Source organism: Lottia gigantea (genome assembly GCF_000327385.1).
Source record: "Lottia gigantea unplaced genomic scaffold LOTGIsca_10, whole genome shotgun sequence".
Lineage (NCBI taxonomy): Eukaryota > Metazoa > Mollusca > Gastropoda > Lottiidae > Lottia > Lottia gigantea.
The window spans coordinates 2,216,457-2,232,790 of record NW_008706747.1 but is presented as its reverse complement, the minus strand read 5'-3'; the positions used below and the strand labels follow the sequence as shown (position 1 = coordinate 2,232,790).

Genomic DNA, 16,334 nt, shown 5'->3' with positions numbered 1-16,334 from the left:
TGTATTAAATGTCAATGCCTGATCTTAGTGTTCCCAATAACATTAATTGCTATCAGCAAAATTTCATAAAGTTATCGTACTTGATTAACCAAGTCAAGGAGTTGAATCAGGTGCTCAGTTGACCTTGGCATGGCCTGATGTATACTGTGGTATAGATGTTTATTTACCAAAAAGAAATTTTAGGTCTTCGCTAACTAAAAAGAAAAAAATATTGACAAAAGTAAGGAAAAATCATCGAAAATATGACACCTTAATATCATTTCTTTCAGATATTAGCATTCAGATGTAGTCCCCTTATCAACATTGTCCATCGCCATTTTGTCCTAACTGTCATCATTCAAAATGGCCAACACGAGTGCTCGAATGTCACGAATTGCCATGCCTCTGGGTTCAGTGGACTATATCCTTCTTCAACAAGAGAAAATGGCGCGACTCCACAATCAGATAGAGGCTGTAGAAGACCAGATGTTTGAACGAGGGAAGCTGATGAGACAGATTGAACGGCTGAAAGATGAAGAGGATGCTCGAACTGCTAGAGTTCTGGTGGGTTAAAAGTTCAAAAATGATACATGGGGGGTGGGGCAGAGGGTTAAGCTGATGAGACAGATTGAACTGCTGAAAGATGAAGAGGATGCTCGAACTGCTAGAGTTCTGGTGGGTTCAAAGTTCAAAAATGATACATGGGGGGTGGGGCAGAGGGTTAAGCTGATGAGACAGATTGAACGGCTGAAAGATGAAGAGGATGCTCGAACTGCTAGAGTTCTGGTGTGTTCAAAGTTCAAAAATGATACATGGGGGGGTGGGGCAGAGGGTTAAGCTGATGAGACAGATTGAACGGCTGAAAGATGAAGAGGATGCTCGAACTGCTAGAGTTCTGGTGGGTTAAAAGTTCAAAAATGATACATGGGGGGCGGGGCGGGGCGGAAGGCTTAACCTTCCAACATCTTTTCTGGGGGGAAAATGCCACTGAATCGCCATTGCTAGGTTATAGTTGTGGCAGGTTCAAAGTTTATTTTGATTTATAAATGTCGTCTGCAGCAAAAATGCAGAATGCCAGTATGACATGGTTGGGTTTTGATCTTTAGAGTGTGGGTTGTAGCGCAGTTTGTTAAGAGTGTTGATGTTATTTGTTTGATCGTGTCGAAGAAAATGGCGAGTTTAAGTATAAATGATACCAATAGGATCCTATAAGTCTGGTTTGAACAGTTGATTATATTGCTATTTATTTTTTCAGTCAAGACTAAATGGTCGAGAGTCGGTACTAAGTGATGAAGTAGCCAGATTGTATGGTACCAATACAGCTATAGACTATAGTAGGTTCATTAGTTTAAAAACTATTTAACTTTTTTTGGCCCCCCCCTCCCCCTTTGGACGTAAACCTGGCTCCGCCACTGCTTCTTTCTCCCTCGAATCCAATGTATATAAGTTTATCAACAAGCTGTTATATTTGACAGGTGATAGCCCAGTACATGCTGGAGTTATAGATGATATTTTAACTCATAGAACTAAAGAACATTCCCTACAACAACAAGATAAAGCCATGCAAATCAAGTAAGAATTTCAACTAACATAAATACATCAGTTGTCTTTAGGTCATAGGTCACCAGGGGGTGGTAGAATTTCAACTAGTATCCAAAAATCAGTTGACTTAAAGGAAAAATTATCCTCATTCCACACTGCATGACCTTGCCAGTCTTCATTATCTAATTAAATTGAATGTGTTATGCAAATTCAGAATTCTTTTTATTCTTTTTCTAGGTATCTAAATCTAGAGAAACGACGTCTGCAAGAAGCTAGAGAAAGGCTCCACGAAAAAAAACATTTCTTAGCTCGGAATCCTTCTCCAATTGGTAAGAGACCTCCACTCAGTGATCGTCAAAAATCTTTCAGATCCAAATACCAAATTTACACCCCACTATCGTACGACGATGATTTTCAAATCTATTCCCCAGTTTTACGCGATTATTACGATGAAGACTTCACCCAAGACAAAAATGGCAACACCATGTTGTTTTTACATCAGCGCCCTCTAGTATCACGTGAGAAAAGACGAACCTTGTTTATTCCTACTTACTTATATCAATCTTGGTGATAGGTTCTCTGTAAAACTGAGATTTGGACTTGTAAGCACTTTATATCTGCAGTAGAAGTTAACAGAAAAGTCGAATACATATGATGCTTAATATTTAACCAATTGCAAAGACGGTCCATTTCATTTGTAGGTAGAATTAATAGAAATTCAAACTAAGCAAACAAGAATTACTCCACCCTTTACTACTTATACTACCTAAAAATGAATTGGACTGCATGTGTTAATGTTTTGAATCATGCCTGGATATTCAAAAATATCTTAGCTCTACTTTTGCTTTCCTAAGTGTAACAAATTTTATAAATTGATAATTGATAAGAAGTTCTCTTCTTGTGATCTTGGCCGGTGCCTCTACAGGAGAGTATCTTCTATAACGCCAACAAAATATCCAACGTTTTTAAGATGTTTCTCCAAGTTTTTCACCATTTTTCTTTGTGTTTTTGTATCTTTTGTTATATTAAAATATAGTTTATCTTGTATTATTTGATGAAATTATATTATTGATACTGGATTTGTATGCCAGTCATGTCTGAATGGTTAACCAAAATGAGTGACGATGATTTTGATCTTTAGGACATTTTAATGTTAAGATCATCTGATATGGTAAAAATCAGAAACCTGTATTGGTTGAATTTAACTTGGTTGAATTTTAATATTATCTTGGATGAATTTTTATTTTAACTTGGTTGAATTTTGAATTTAACTAGGTTGACTTTTAATTATAACCTGGTTGAATGTGGATTTTGAATCAAATTTGACAAGATATACTTTTATAAGAGGACCAAGCTATGAGATATTGCATACAATGGATATCAAAACCCTCTTACAAAAAGGCCTATTGATGATAGCAGGCAGCCATTGAATACAGTCATTATCCATTTAAAACATGCACAAAAAGCCTATTGACTATGTCAGGTGGTCATTAAATAGAGTCATGACTATCATAAAGACTCATTATTCCTTCATAAAAGAGAAAATAATATTTAGGTTATCAATAGAATCTATTCAATTCTCTCGGCAAATATTTGGCTTGTGTCCAAAAAAATATTTTTGATAATGTATGACTTGACGGCTTGTCTCCCTTAAAGAGTTGAAAATTTTGTGGGTTTATTTTAATAAATATTACAAAAATGTTTTTATCTGAAATGGGGTCATCACATTGTTAAAAAATGTCTTAAATTGCTTAACTAGAGCTCAATCTCAGCCAGCCGTAACTCTTTTCAGAATTGAAATATAAGATCATGTTCATATGCAATTATTTCAATTTGTACTAACGCAAGTGACAACAATATAAGTTAAGCAGTTAATAGCATTTTCTCATGCAGATATAATTGTTGTAATGACATCATCACAAAATTTCACTTCATTGCACACTCCAATTATATGCTTGTCTTGATTAGGTTTACCAAAAACTCTTGACAATTTTCTGATTTTTTGTTTTTTTAGAACGGAATTTGAGTGATCTAGTACCTGAAATTATAATGGCGCCTCCCAAAGTTAAAGCCAGGTCCAACAGTCTTCACAGTGTCCATTCTCAAGGCTCATATGTCAGACGGGCAGTAGAAAATCTTCCTAAATCTATCAATAGAATCTGGAAATTGAGGTAATATTTTTTAATTTCCTGGCCAAGTATTCTTGAAACCATCTTAGCTCTAGGATGTCCTAGGTTCTTATTTTCCAACATTGATTCTAGGACATCCTAGCGCTAAGATCGTTTCGGAAATACGTGGCCTGGGCATTCGGGCAGTAAGCCAAAAGGGTTAATGAAGTCACCATCACAAAGATCATAAGATATTATCTGCATCTTTTGCATTAGTGACGTCATCAAACACTAAGTTTAAGTGGAATCGCAGGAACCACATACATCTGACTGAAAATTGGAATGGTGCAAATTGATGCTATCTGTGTGCCTGTTACACATCAATTTTAGAAATCCTCTTTACAATCACTTTAATTTTTGTAATTTCTCTGGAACCAAATTGAAACTTCTTTTTCAGAGAAGATATCGAACGAGATTATCAACGTAAATCAAAACCTTACACCGGCCATCTTGGATTAGAATCCTATCTTCCATATCAGTTAGAAGACTATGTCATAGTAAGTAGACCATCTTGGTAAAAATGGAGATTTACATCCAGCTGTGGTTCCTTAACATGTAACACATGACAAGGCAGTGTGCAATGAGAGAAATTTGCCTGGACAATGTTGAAACTTGGCCCACCTTTCCCAAATAAATGTGTGAACACCTGTGTAACTTTCTGAGCATCTGCTGAACTTTCATGAAGTTAGGTGTGTAAACATGCAGTGTACAATAAGGTAAATTTTGTGAGGATAATTGCCTAGTCTTTATAGATTAAGAGTGTTCACGTCTGGGTTTTTTTTTCTCTGTAGGTTCGTAAACTAGTAGAAGATTTTGTTGATGATTGTTTAAGATCTCATATTATACCTGACCCTGGTTTTAATAACAGTCTGAAACAAAGGTACAGTTAAAAACTGAGTATATACGATCCTAACCACTAAACGAAACCTGAAATCCAAAACAACATTTTGGCAATGCATTAGAAGCAGCAACGAAATTTCAATATCATCACAATTATCATCATCATTATCCATAATCATTATCCATCATCATCATTATCACTCATCATCACCATCATCATCATCACTCATCATCATCATCACTCATCATCACTCATCATCCCATCATCACTCACTCATCATTACCATCATCATCATCACTCATCATCACCATCATCACCACTCATCATCATCACTCATCATCACTCATCTGTCATCATCATCATCATCTTTCATCATTTGAATGGGTGTGAGAAGGTAGCATCTATGTGTAGATAATTATTGTAATATGATTGTAGAGCTGTACAGAATGTAGATATTGGTGGTGTCTGGAGTGATTTATCAGGATCTTCAACTCAGAAAAAAATTCTACAATTAGTCATGGAGGAGCTAGTACTAGAGGTTTGTCCTCAGTTTTATTTTTAATGCTTCTGAAATTTTTCCCTTTTACTCATGACTTTCAATGCAAGAATGGAAACTTTATCCATTTTGTAAGAAAAGCAATGTAGTTCTTATGGATTCTATCTACGAGCTGGTCCTTGACCTCTAGGCAATGATTTTTCAAGGATAACAACATCGGTTAATGAGGATCCTTTCTACCAGCTGGTCCTTGGCAAAACTTCTTAATTGCCACTGATTTTGCAGCTGGTCATTGGCAAAACCCCTTGCCACTGATTTTACAAGGATTACAGCTTAGCCTTTCGAAGATCCTGTCTACCAGCTAACTGGTCCTTGGCCAAACTTCTTTGCAATGATCTTATCCAGATTATCCAATAATCAGAAGACAAAAATCTTAATCGTTAATAATTTGTGAATTTTAGCAAACTCGAAAGTTTACCAATGAAATCGTAGAAGAAGTGATACATTTAAACGGTGTGTTAAGAAATAAAACAGATTTTACTCTCATGAATCAAGCAGAGGTAGGAAGCCATTTTAATCCATACACAACACTCACAGAGGGCCATCTGCATCTGCCTGAATTTCTGGCTGCAGGCTAAAATTGCGCTGCTATTAGAATAATTTTTGCCTTTACTTTTTTCCACAAGAAAAAGAGTTCTTGTCCACTATGGTCTGTGCACATTAAAGTTCCCTTGACAGTTGGGGAGTGAAAAAGAGTAGCTAATGCCACTATCCTGGCAAAATTTCCTTCATTGCATCCTCATTAGTCTAAACAGCATCTTTCACTTCTGCATCTGTCCCTTATTATGACGTCTGTCTTATACTTTTTGTAGAGAATCAGTACAGGCAAGAGAGAAGGGAGACAATCCAATGATCCAGCCTACAATACTATAACTAGAGGTTATTATAGCATGGTGGATGACAGAGATAAACACAGGTAACGTCCAAACTTTTATACTGACCCCTTTCATTGTCCCTGTTCAAATAGTTCACAGAGGGCCATCTGCATCTGCCTGAATTTCTGCCTAAAATTGTGCTGCTATTAGAATGATTTGCTTTTACAAATATCCTTCTTTCTTCTCTTGCAGAAAAGATGTATGGGGTCATTCTCAACATGTCCACATCAAAGCTGATGGAGAGGGTGAGAGAGGAGGGGAGAGAGACAGACAAGGCCCTACCCCCATAGTGTAAGTACCTGCTTACACCTTGACATCTTTTAACTCTGCATGGCTCTGAACTTTGATTTGGCCATTTTAACACTGCATGGCTCTGAACTTTGATTTGGTGTTTTAGCTCTGCATGGCTCTGACCTTTGATTTAGTGATTTTAACTCTGCATGGTTTGGAATATTTCATGGTGTTTTGGAGCATTGATTTTCCTACTTCTAATCTCATGTATATTATTTAACTAACAAATATCCTCTGTTGTTTTGTGTTGACTAATTTGAGTTTGAATTCATGTTTTTTTTATACTTTGATATTTTATATCACTGTATATGTATTTTGTCTAACAAAGATATTATGCACATGCAGTCCAATTCAAAACATAATCTTGATTAGTCCATTTTATTTTAAGGTATTATAAGTAGTAACAAACACAATATGTCTGGCTCGTGTTGGGCCAATTACTATTCATTCTCCCTCAAAATATAATAGAGTATTCTTGTTTATGCACATGCAATCTGATTCAAAACATAAACTTGATCAGTCCATTTTATTTTTAGGTAGTATAAGTAGTAACAACCACAATATGTCTGGCTTAAACATGGTCATTTACTATTCATTCTTTTTCAAAATAAAATAAACTATTCTTGTTCATGCACATGCAGTCTGATTCAAAACGACACGATCAGTCCATCTTATTTTGAGGTAGGATAAGTAGGTTTGAACACATTCTAAATCAAAATATAAACTGTTCTTCTTTTTGTTTTGAATTGTCCCCAAATGTTCTGAAATAACTTTGCCCTACTTTAATAATTGTTTATGTTATTGTTTATGTTATTGTTTGTGTTATTGTTTATGTTTTAATGCATGTTATTTTTTCTAGCGAGCCTGATAATCCCAGGCCCTATAGCAACCCTCCTAATCAGACGGTCTCTAGTAGACCCAATAATAATCCTCCAACACAGGGGTATGTCTTTTCAGTTCATACATAGGCCTAGATAGTTACCTCCCTTGATACTCTTCAACAAAATAACACAATTTAAAGGGATGCAATCATCTAAAAGCGGCCTCATTATCAAGCTACATGGATCTATTTCTGTTATTTTGTTGAAGAGTCTCTTTAAATTTAAATAAGTTTAGCTCAAGCCCCCTTCACATTATACTATTAGTTTATTTTTCATAGTATATCAGTAAATAGAATACCATTTGGTATAACTAGTTCCCCTTCACATTCAAGACACCCACCTTGCAAGCACCGATACCATCCTCTACCTCAAATTTTTGACTAGAGCTCATATCACTGCTTTGACTAGAGCTCATATCACTGCTGATATAAAATTTGGATACACAATCCTCATCAGGACAGCTAGTGTTGGAAACTGGGTTTAATAATTTTGTTGTATTGTTAGGCATAGTCGGTTCCAAGAAAAGAGGTAATGTACAACTATTCCACAATTTTTTTTGTATATTCTTTGTAATTTTTCTAACAAATTTTGAATTTTTTTTGTAATTATTATTTTTTAGCTCTTTTTTCATTCTCAATTTTTTTTATTTCATTTTGAGTCATCAACAACATTTTGTCTGTTATATTTTTTACTTTGAGTATCAAATTTGAATTATATTTGAATTTTGATATAGAATTCATTTACAACTTCCATTTTCAGAGAGTTCACAAGAATTTATTCCTATTAGTTATAAATTGTTCATTTTTATGTAGTTAGTTTCCTTAATAAATTACAAATTTTCTTTTGAATTTTTTTTTTCTTTTCCTTATGAAAACTATTGTCATGCCTAGTGTTAATCTTAAAACAAAGTCTTCATGTTTATAACACAAAGATATTGATAGAAAGACATCAAATTAGAGAACTGTTTGCTCAAATATTCAATTTTTATTGTTTAGAAATTACAGGAATCAAGGTTTTTTCAACCCTGTCCCAGTTGACATGGAAATCATTAAGTTTGGGTGATTCCAGTGTGCTACAGGCTACGTATGTTAACGATCCGGCCTTGACAGTTTGAAATCGAAAAAGAGTAGACTATTGTCATTGTCCTGGCAACTGCAAACAACATTATGTCGGTCTTCTACTTTAAAACAAACTAGACCAGAAAAATTGTCCCTAAAACTTCCTTTCACATCTTTGGAATGTCCACAAATTATGGACCACCACAAAATCTCTGTGGGGAAGGGCTTGCCCACCCTCTGAATGTTCTGTTGAAACTGGATTTATCAATATGGCATATCTTTCAGAGAGTTCACATAGTTAATAATTATAAACTGCTATTATTTTCCTTTCATAGTAATGAACCAGTAGATGCAGACACAGAAGTCTTGAATTTCAATCACATCACCCCTACCAGCCTGCGGAAATATCAGCCAGTTAAAACAGATTCTAAACAAATCAAACAACAGAAGGTTAATACAGAGAGATATATCAATAGAGAGATTAGATACTGGCAGGTAGGTGACATGGATTTTGAAAGATTAAAGTGTATATGGGCCAAATTTTTGGGCAAAGATATCCAATTAGACTTAAAGGAAAAAAGAAGTTCAGCTGAATTTTAATCTAGGGTTTGGATTGACATTATAATTTAAACTAACCAATGAAAACCTGTGTCCAATGTACAGCCTTATGAAATATTTGTAATGGTGCGCATAGTACTTACAATTATACAGTATACGCTTCATTCCATAAATGATTAAATCAATTTGATGTATGATCAAAAATTGACGAATCCATAACAGTTAGCTTATCACTGCCTGGCTGTCCTATCACAGTTTCTTTTCCCTATTTTTGAGATTCAAACTAGGAGATTCATTTCTTCAGAAAGCAGGTGCATTCTTTGAATTTTTTCCCAGATTCCCTTTCTCCAGAAAGGGAGCGGTTTCTTCATTTTGAATTTTGTATTTTTCTATGATTTAGAATATGAAAGAGGATATCACTAAGATTACTCTGAGTAAGAAATGTAAAGGAATAGAAACAGTGCGACCCTCTCCTGATAGCAGTATGATAGCTATTGGTACTGTACATGGTAGGTAAACTTCTGCCTGTCTCCCTCCCCCCTTTCTTCCATCCTCTGCCCTTTTTCCATGTTTTTATCCATGTTTGCGTTGATCTTCCTCCAATGCCTGTTTATAGTTAGTTAGACTGGGCTGGCCCTCTCTACTGTCAACCTTCCCTCTAAGGTAGTAATGGCTGACTCCTACCCTGACTCTCGATGGCAGTGAATGCAGGTTGGGGGACTGACATGCAAAAGCATCAATTTTTTTAATTAGACTATAAACCAAGGCCCTGTGTGCTACAGACTGCATGTAAAAGATCTCCTAAACATTTGGAAATTGATAATGGCGAATTTCTCTCATTGCACACTGTATAGCATTACTTGCCTCAACTCAATCTTAGCAGAAAAATAGGATATGAAACTCCACTCCATTTCATATCATTTGTCGTTGCCAGGTGATGTGATAGTATATGATGTAAACCAGGAACCATGGCGTGTTGTAAGATTAATACATAATTCTAGTGCCGTAGATGATGGTGTTATTGATATAGCCTGGACTCTAGATAATTCTAAATTAGTCACCATTAATAAAATGGTAAGTCCATGTTCTTATTTTACACGTGCAGCTACGGCACCCACCACTCATACAACCAATATCTTAAATATGAATAAAATGAAAGTCCATGTCCTTGTTTAACATGAAACTCCTGCCTTTTCCTTAAAACTCAAAAACTCTGATTAGTCCTTGTCTTTATTTTACATGCAACTTGGGCATGTATTGAAAAAACGAAAAAAATCCAACCAGATATTAAATTATAGTGTTAAGGATAGCACAAAATGTATATTTTGTTTTGTGTTCCAGGGTTCCATGCAGGTCTGGACATTTGATGGTGGAGGAATTGCCAGAGCAGACGCCAAAGGCTTGGATATCCAGGCTGATCCTACTGGTTTTTTACCATTACAGTTAGAAAGACTGGTTGTTCTGGATGATGATATGAAAGACTTCTCTTTCAAACAAGGTACATGGTCGATTAGAGAATTGAAAACTTTTCATGACGTCATTTGCTTGGATATATGGAACAAATGGTGGTTGTGAGTTCTAATCTTTGTCAGTGTGTAAAAGTCCTGTGACCTTGAACAAGTCATCTCTCCTCATTATTCCAGTCGACCCATCTGTAAATGGGTACAGATAATCTGAGAAAGATCAATGCCAACAGGTTTGACCAAGGACCGGCTAGTAGAAAGGGCCTAAGTTGTCACCTTATTAACAATGGTTATTTGTTTATTTCTCTTCTTAGGTCCATTTTCTGAGCAAGGAGTGTTAGATGGTACCAACAGCCCAGTTAAAGCAGCCTTTTATCCCAGTTTTTCCTTTCTCGGCTCTCAGGTATGTTTTTACATTCATCTGTCATAAATAAAAATTTGGGTAGCTAAAGTGGAGTCTCTATGAATCTGGAGATTGAGGGGCTAAGAAGAGGGCACAGATTTTTCAAGGGGGGCCCCACAGACAGTTCTTTCTTTTGTAAATTAAGTAGAAATTGATGACCGCCATTTTGTTTTTTTTCATCTCTCATTACTAAAATGGAGGTAGCTGCAGTGGCATTTCTATGAGTCTTGATGATGGAGGGGCTGGCAATTGTTAAAGCGGTAAAACTCTGTAAAATGAGTAGAAATTTGTAGAAATTTGAAAGTAAAAGGGGAGGGGGACTCAGAAGATAAGAAGAATCCTGAAATTGAAAAAATTGATTAATGGTCACAGTTTGTATTAAAACCCCTAGTGACGGCCACCATTTTGTTTTTCAGCACTCAGTATGTGTAGGTTTAAACAATGGAGACATGTTAAAATGTAATCTAGAGCCACTGTTAGCTAAAATTGATAACGTACAAGAACAAGATGTTGTTTTTCTAGAAGCTCCTAGAATTTATCAAGAGAATATTTATGTAAGTAATAGGGGGAATGGGGAATGGAGAGGGAAAGGGAAGGCAAGGGGAAAAATTAGAGAGTGAAAAGAGGAAACTCCAATTAGCAGATTGTGTGCTACAAGATCCATCACAAGTTCCAAGTTGTGGCAATATTCCCACTATTGTACACTACGAGGTGTTGGAGGAGAACAGTAAAGGGTAAATCTGGTATTTGGAATTGAAAGAGGATAGGATTATGCCACTGTCCTGGCAAGATTTACCTCAATGCACACTGCATGGCATTGCTCATTTCATTACTTTTTTTCTACAGGATGAGAAGTTTGGAGTGAATCTAATTGGAGAAAGTCTGGAGGCAGAGTTATACAGACATCATAAACACCCTGTTATATATCTAGGGTTTATACATAATATGACCAAGATAGTCACTGTAGATCAGAGAGGATTTATTAATATCTGGCATTATGATGGGTTAGTGGGATACTTTGGGGGATTATGGGGGGTGGGGGAGATTGGGAGAGCACCCAGACATCATAAACACCCTGTTGTATATCTAGGCTTTATACATATACATAATAGGACTAAAATAGTTACTGTAGGTCAGAAAGGGTCTATTGATAGTGCTCAAGGGTGGTTCACGGTTGTATTGAGATATAAGAGTTTGAATCAGTGGCCAGACTCTCGAAAGCATGTGCTGAGACAGTTGTCTTAGATCACCGAAAGTAAAACTCAAATTGTTTCACATTTTGTTTTAATATTCTAATTTTAGTAAATATATAAGTAATTTTGGTTGGTTTACTCCATTTAAAAAGTTAAAATTAGATCTGGTAAAAAAAGTTTATACTCCAGCTGATACTGGAGCACCCAATGTAAGTTGTTACTATTTATATTTGGTCAAAAAGGTACACAGGATCCTGTTCTATTTAAGAACCATTCTTCATTATTCCTGTTTACAAAGGTAAATAGGTATGGATGATCTTGGAAAAGACCAAAGATGTTTGGTCAAGGACCAGCTGGTAGACACAATACTTTATCCTTGCAATAACAGTTGGTATTCTGAAAAATTATCATATGGATGTGATATGAACTTTTTTTGATATTTCCAGATCAAATTCACAGACAGAGAAAAATCCAAGAAGAAATCCAAACAGGACATCGCTCGAGAAAGACAAAGGGTTCAGAATTTATTGAACAATATGATGTTAGGAGATCCGTGGCATGAAGAGGAACTGCTGGGCCAGGGATTAACTGTAAGATCTTCTTTTAGATTCTCAAAGCACATCAGCTTATTTCAAAGCAACCTTCTGTTGACTCCCAGCAGCATTGATTGTGGCGCCAAGAAAAATTACAATCTAACCCCATATTCACTGAGCTCTCCCACTGACAAGAGAAAAATCAGGTCTCTGACTAGGTCCAGTCAGCAGGATGTTCAGACTTGGTCTAAATTCAGTCCACTTTTCCAATATAAGTTGTTTGAAACTTTAAAAAGTGGTATTAGATTAGCTTGTGTTGGTTTTATTGAAGTTTCAACATTCCTGAGTAAGATGAATTCAATCTGATGGAAGGACATGTTGAAATAGAGCATGGTGCTCTCAAATTCTTATTTTTGTTTCAGACTTCTATCTATGCTCCCAAAGGAGCAGTAAAAGACACTGGATCCTTGTTTAATGTTATAATAAAACATACAGCAACTGATCAACTCTCCTCCTATCTTACTAGAATGTATAAACCAGTTAAGGTAAGGGTGCTCTAGAAAAGATTGACACATCCCCTTCTGTGAGGGGATGAGATGTTATGAAGGGGGACAATTTCAGGAGGGCACATCCTCAAGAGGACACATACTCAAGCTGTGAGAGAGGGGACAATTATTGTTCAATATCAATGAATAGAGCTCATCTTGTGCTGTTTCCAAAATTAATTCTTCATCCGGACAGCTAGTTTTGGAAATGAAGGTTAATTTTCAATACAGGACTTAAAGTATATGAATTTAGGAAGCAAACTCACTTGACATGGCTAGATTTATGAAGATGGAGGGTGGACATATTTTCTAGGGTGGGGCTCATATAATTATGGGCTAAGAGATGATATTCTGTAAATACTATTCAATTCTTTCAATATTTTTTATTTCTTCATCCCAGATTCCATGTAAAAAGTTGGTAGAAGTCCAACAGTCTTCCAGTGGTACAGAACTGATCTTCATGTTACTCTTTCCAGAATTTCCTCCCAAAGGTTGGTCTATTTTTAGGAGATATCTATGTTAACTTTGTTGTCGTCATGGTGATAGCGAAGTCTCAGTCTCAGAACAAAACTCTTTGATGTTTCATGCAACGCCAAAATGTCAATGTTTTGCCTGGAATATTATATACATTGTATCACTAGCTAAAAATATATGCCTCCACCTGTGCTTCTGTACACCTGTGCATATGATTATGTTTAAATTGTTGATATCTTTCTGGGGAATATAGCTATGTAAATCTGAATACTTGTAGATGCTCATCTAACAATATTGGTGCTAGATTTAAAGACATTTAAACTCAGAGATATCAGAAAAGATATTAAATTAACTAATAAAGAATATAATGAACTGATACAGCAAGATAATCTTTCTTTTGATGTAAGTATAATGACAGATGTGGCTCTCCCTTTCTGAAGCCATGGTGGCACAAACAGTAAGACTTTTGTGTGCTGACTTGGTCCAGGTTAAATCCTTGCATCAGTCAAGATAATACCATGGGATTTTTCAACCCAGTTTTCAACCAAGGCCCTGTGTGCTACAATCTGTGCACGTTAAAGATCCCTCAACAGTTGGAAATCTAAAAAGAGCAGGCAAATGTCGGTGTCCTGACATCATTTTCCTCATTGTACACTGCATGGTGTTGTCCGTCTCCATTAGCTCAATAAGGTGCAGAAAAGTAGGATCCATGCATTCCATTTCATTAATTATTTTCAGGTAAGCCATGTATTTGGTACCACTGGTGCTGATTATTTGTATCTAACTATCAATGGTCAAGTCAGAGTTATCTCCCTTAACACTGGTAGTATTGTCATGAGGACGGACAATACAGATAGAGTAACTAGTAAGTTTTTATTCATTCATTCATTCATCTGTTTATTTCTTCATTCATTCATTTATGTTTTGTCTATTTATTCATTTTTGTATCTTTTATTTTACATCTCAAGTAATTCATTTTCGATTTATCTTTTCTACACAAAGTTTGCATTTGCATTACCGAGTTTACTTTTTCTTAAAGAGTCCCCATTGTGTTTGTGCCTAAAAAGGATGATGGTATCAGTTTTTGTGTAGACTTTTGTTTGAAATGGATCCTGAATTTGATCTGTTGACATATTTTGTGAAAGGACTTAACCTCTAGAACATTAGTTTACAAATTTTTCAATATATTTGACTTTTGATCTCTAGCATGGGTTCTGGCAGATGGGGTTTTTCAACTTCATTGTCCTGTGCATAAAGCTAAGAATGTCCACTTTTGATTTGACACACTCCTATTGTAGTCTAAATCTCAGGCTCTTAATGCATACCTCCCATATATTTCAGCTTTCCCTGGTCTAACAGTAGAAGAGAAGTTATTGTCACTAATGAAGAATAGTAAAGTGATATCTTGGTCAACCAATACTCAACTTAGTTCTATTTATTACTCACAGGTAGGGCTAAAGATTCTAGATATCCTGTTCAGCGAGTTCTCTGTCTTTCTTTTATCTTATGCTAGAGCTAACCATTGGATTCCTTTTCTTGATGTTGTAGCTGTTGCTAGCTAAGGTCAACCTATTGATGCCACTTGCCATTTTTGTGTTACCCAAAAAATATTTTGGATAGTTTGATTACTGTATTAAGTTATAGATTGGACAGTTAACCTGTGACTTCGACCCCTTACTTGTGCCTTCTGTTAGATAGTAACTGATCCTGATGCGGATTTTGTATCCTAAACATGTGTTGGCATGAGCTGCTTCCTGTCAATAAGGTATACTTAGCATTCTTGATAAATGACATATATCTTTCTTGTTGTAGAAATCTCCTGTTCTAAGTATCATGAAATTAGAAGATCAAAATACTCCAACTAAGCGAAGAATGATGGTCAAATCTTCCCAAATGTGGTAAGACAGAATTCTCAATTTTGGCGTATGGCACAATGATGCTAAGATCGTTTTGAGAATACATGGTCGGTATTTTGGGGAGAGTTGTAGCTTTATTGGATAGAGCACTTCTGATGTCATATACCATGTTGCATGCAGATAAGCGTGGTGATTAACACCTGTACCAGGTCCTAATCTAGAATATTTGAGTTGAAACTGTATTAAGAGACAATAATCAAAAACAGTCTCTTAATGAAGATGGTCTCTTAGAAGAGCATTGTATCAGAATAGCCACCAGAGCTATTTTGTTTTGAAAGAATAATAATAATATTAATTTTCAACAAAAATTCTTTCACAATTTCAAAATTTCAGGGGTGGCAGAGAAAAAGCTCATGCAGAGCAGAGGATAGACTCTGTACAATATTATCCCAGCAATAATCAACCTATTGAAGTAGATATGAGGTCACTAGTACTAGAATTGGTAGATAAGGCCTTGGTTAAGAAAGGAGTGTTGACTCCTCCAGATAGCTTGCTGGTGAATAGTCAGGAAGCTTATAAAGAGACTGCTAGACAGGTGGGTAGAAATTTGACCTTTTCTTGATGTGAGGGGCATTATGGATTTGAGTAAAAACTAAGCTGAACATGAAAAATGTTTTGTAGTCTAGAGTCTGGTCTGTAAACCCAGGAACTGTTTTTATTTGATAATATTTCAGGAATCTTCGCATGGACATTTGAAGATGATGATACTCTCACTAACAGTTTATGAGTTATTGCCCTTGAAGTTTAATATTGTCCAAACCTAAACCTAGACCTTGTTATTTCAGGTTCAGCAAAGAGGAATTTTATGAAGTTTTAAAGATCTAAGACCTTTTGATATCATAAATTTAAATATTACGTACATTTCATCTGGGATGGTTACTTTAATTGCTATGAAAAATTCTGGTATTTTATACATTGTTTAGAACATTACCAGGGCTGTTGATTCAGCCATGTTTGCCAGACATGTTCGTTTGTTTGTCTAAAATGTCCGGTTGGAAATAGCGTCTGTAGGACATCATGTATAGATCCGTAACATAAAACTTGGCAAAAATTTGAAT

At 35.8% G+C, this 16,334-nt stretch overlaps 1 protein-coding gene across 1 annotated transcript; it reads left to right on the top strand.

The window, feature by feature from the left end:
- Positions 1-342: 342 nt before the first annotated feature.
- On the top strand, positions 343-16,085 carry LOTGIDRAFT_156139 (hypothetical protein; the record flags this gene model as incomplete). The annotated part of the gene is made up of 29 exons (XM_009046161.1): positions 343-543; positions 1,235-1,313; positions 1,455-1,551; positions 1,759-2,039; positions 3,536-3,692; positions 4,087-4,186; positions 4,481-4,569; positions 4,966-5,068; positions 5,488-5,586; positions 5,899-6,002; positions 6,154-6,252; positions 7,112-7,195; positions 8,527-8,686; positions 9,150-9,258; positions 9,684-9,823; positions 10,091-10,247; positions 10,527-10,615; positions 11,032-11,169; positions 11,462-11,619; positions 11,918-12,017; positions 12,255-12,398; positions 12,764-12,886; positions 13,287-13,377; positions 13,638-13,762; positions 14,099-14,225; positions 14,702-14,808; positions 15,173-15,258; positions 15,610-15,811; positions 16,062-16,085. 29 exons carry the CDS (start codon positions 343-345, stop codon positions 16,083-16,085), a joined length of 3,573 nt encoding a protein of 1,190 aa, XP_009044409.1.
- Between the last annotated feature and the right edge of the window lie 249 nt (positions 16,086-16,334).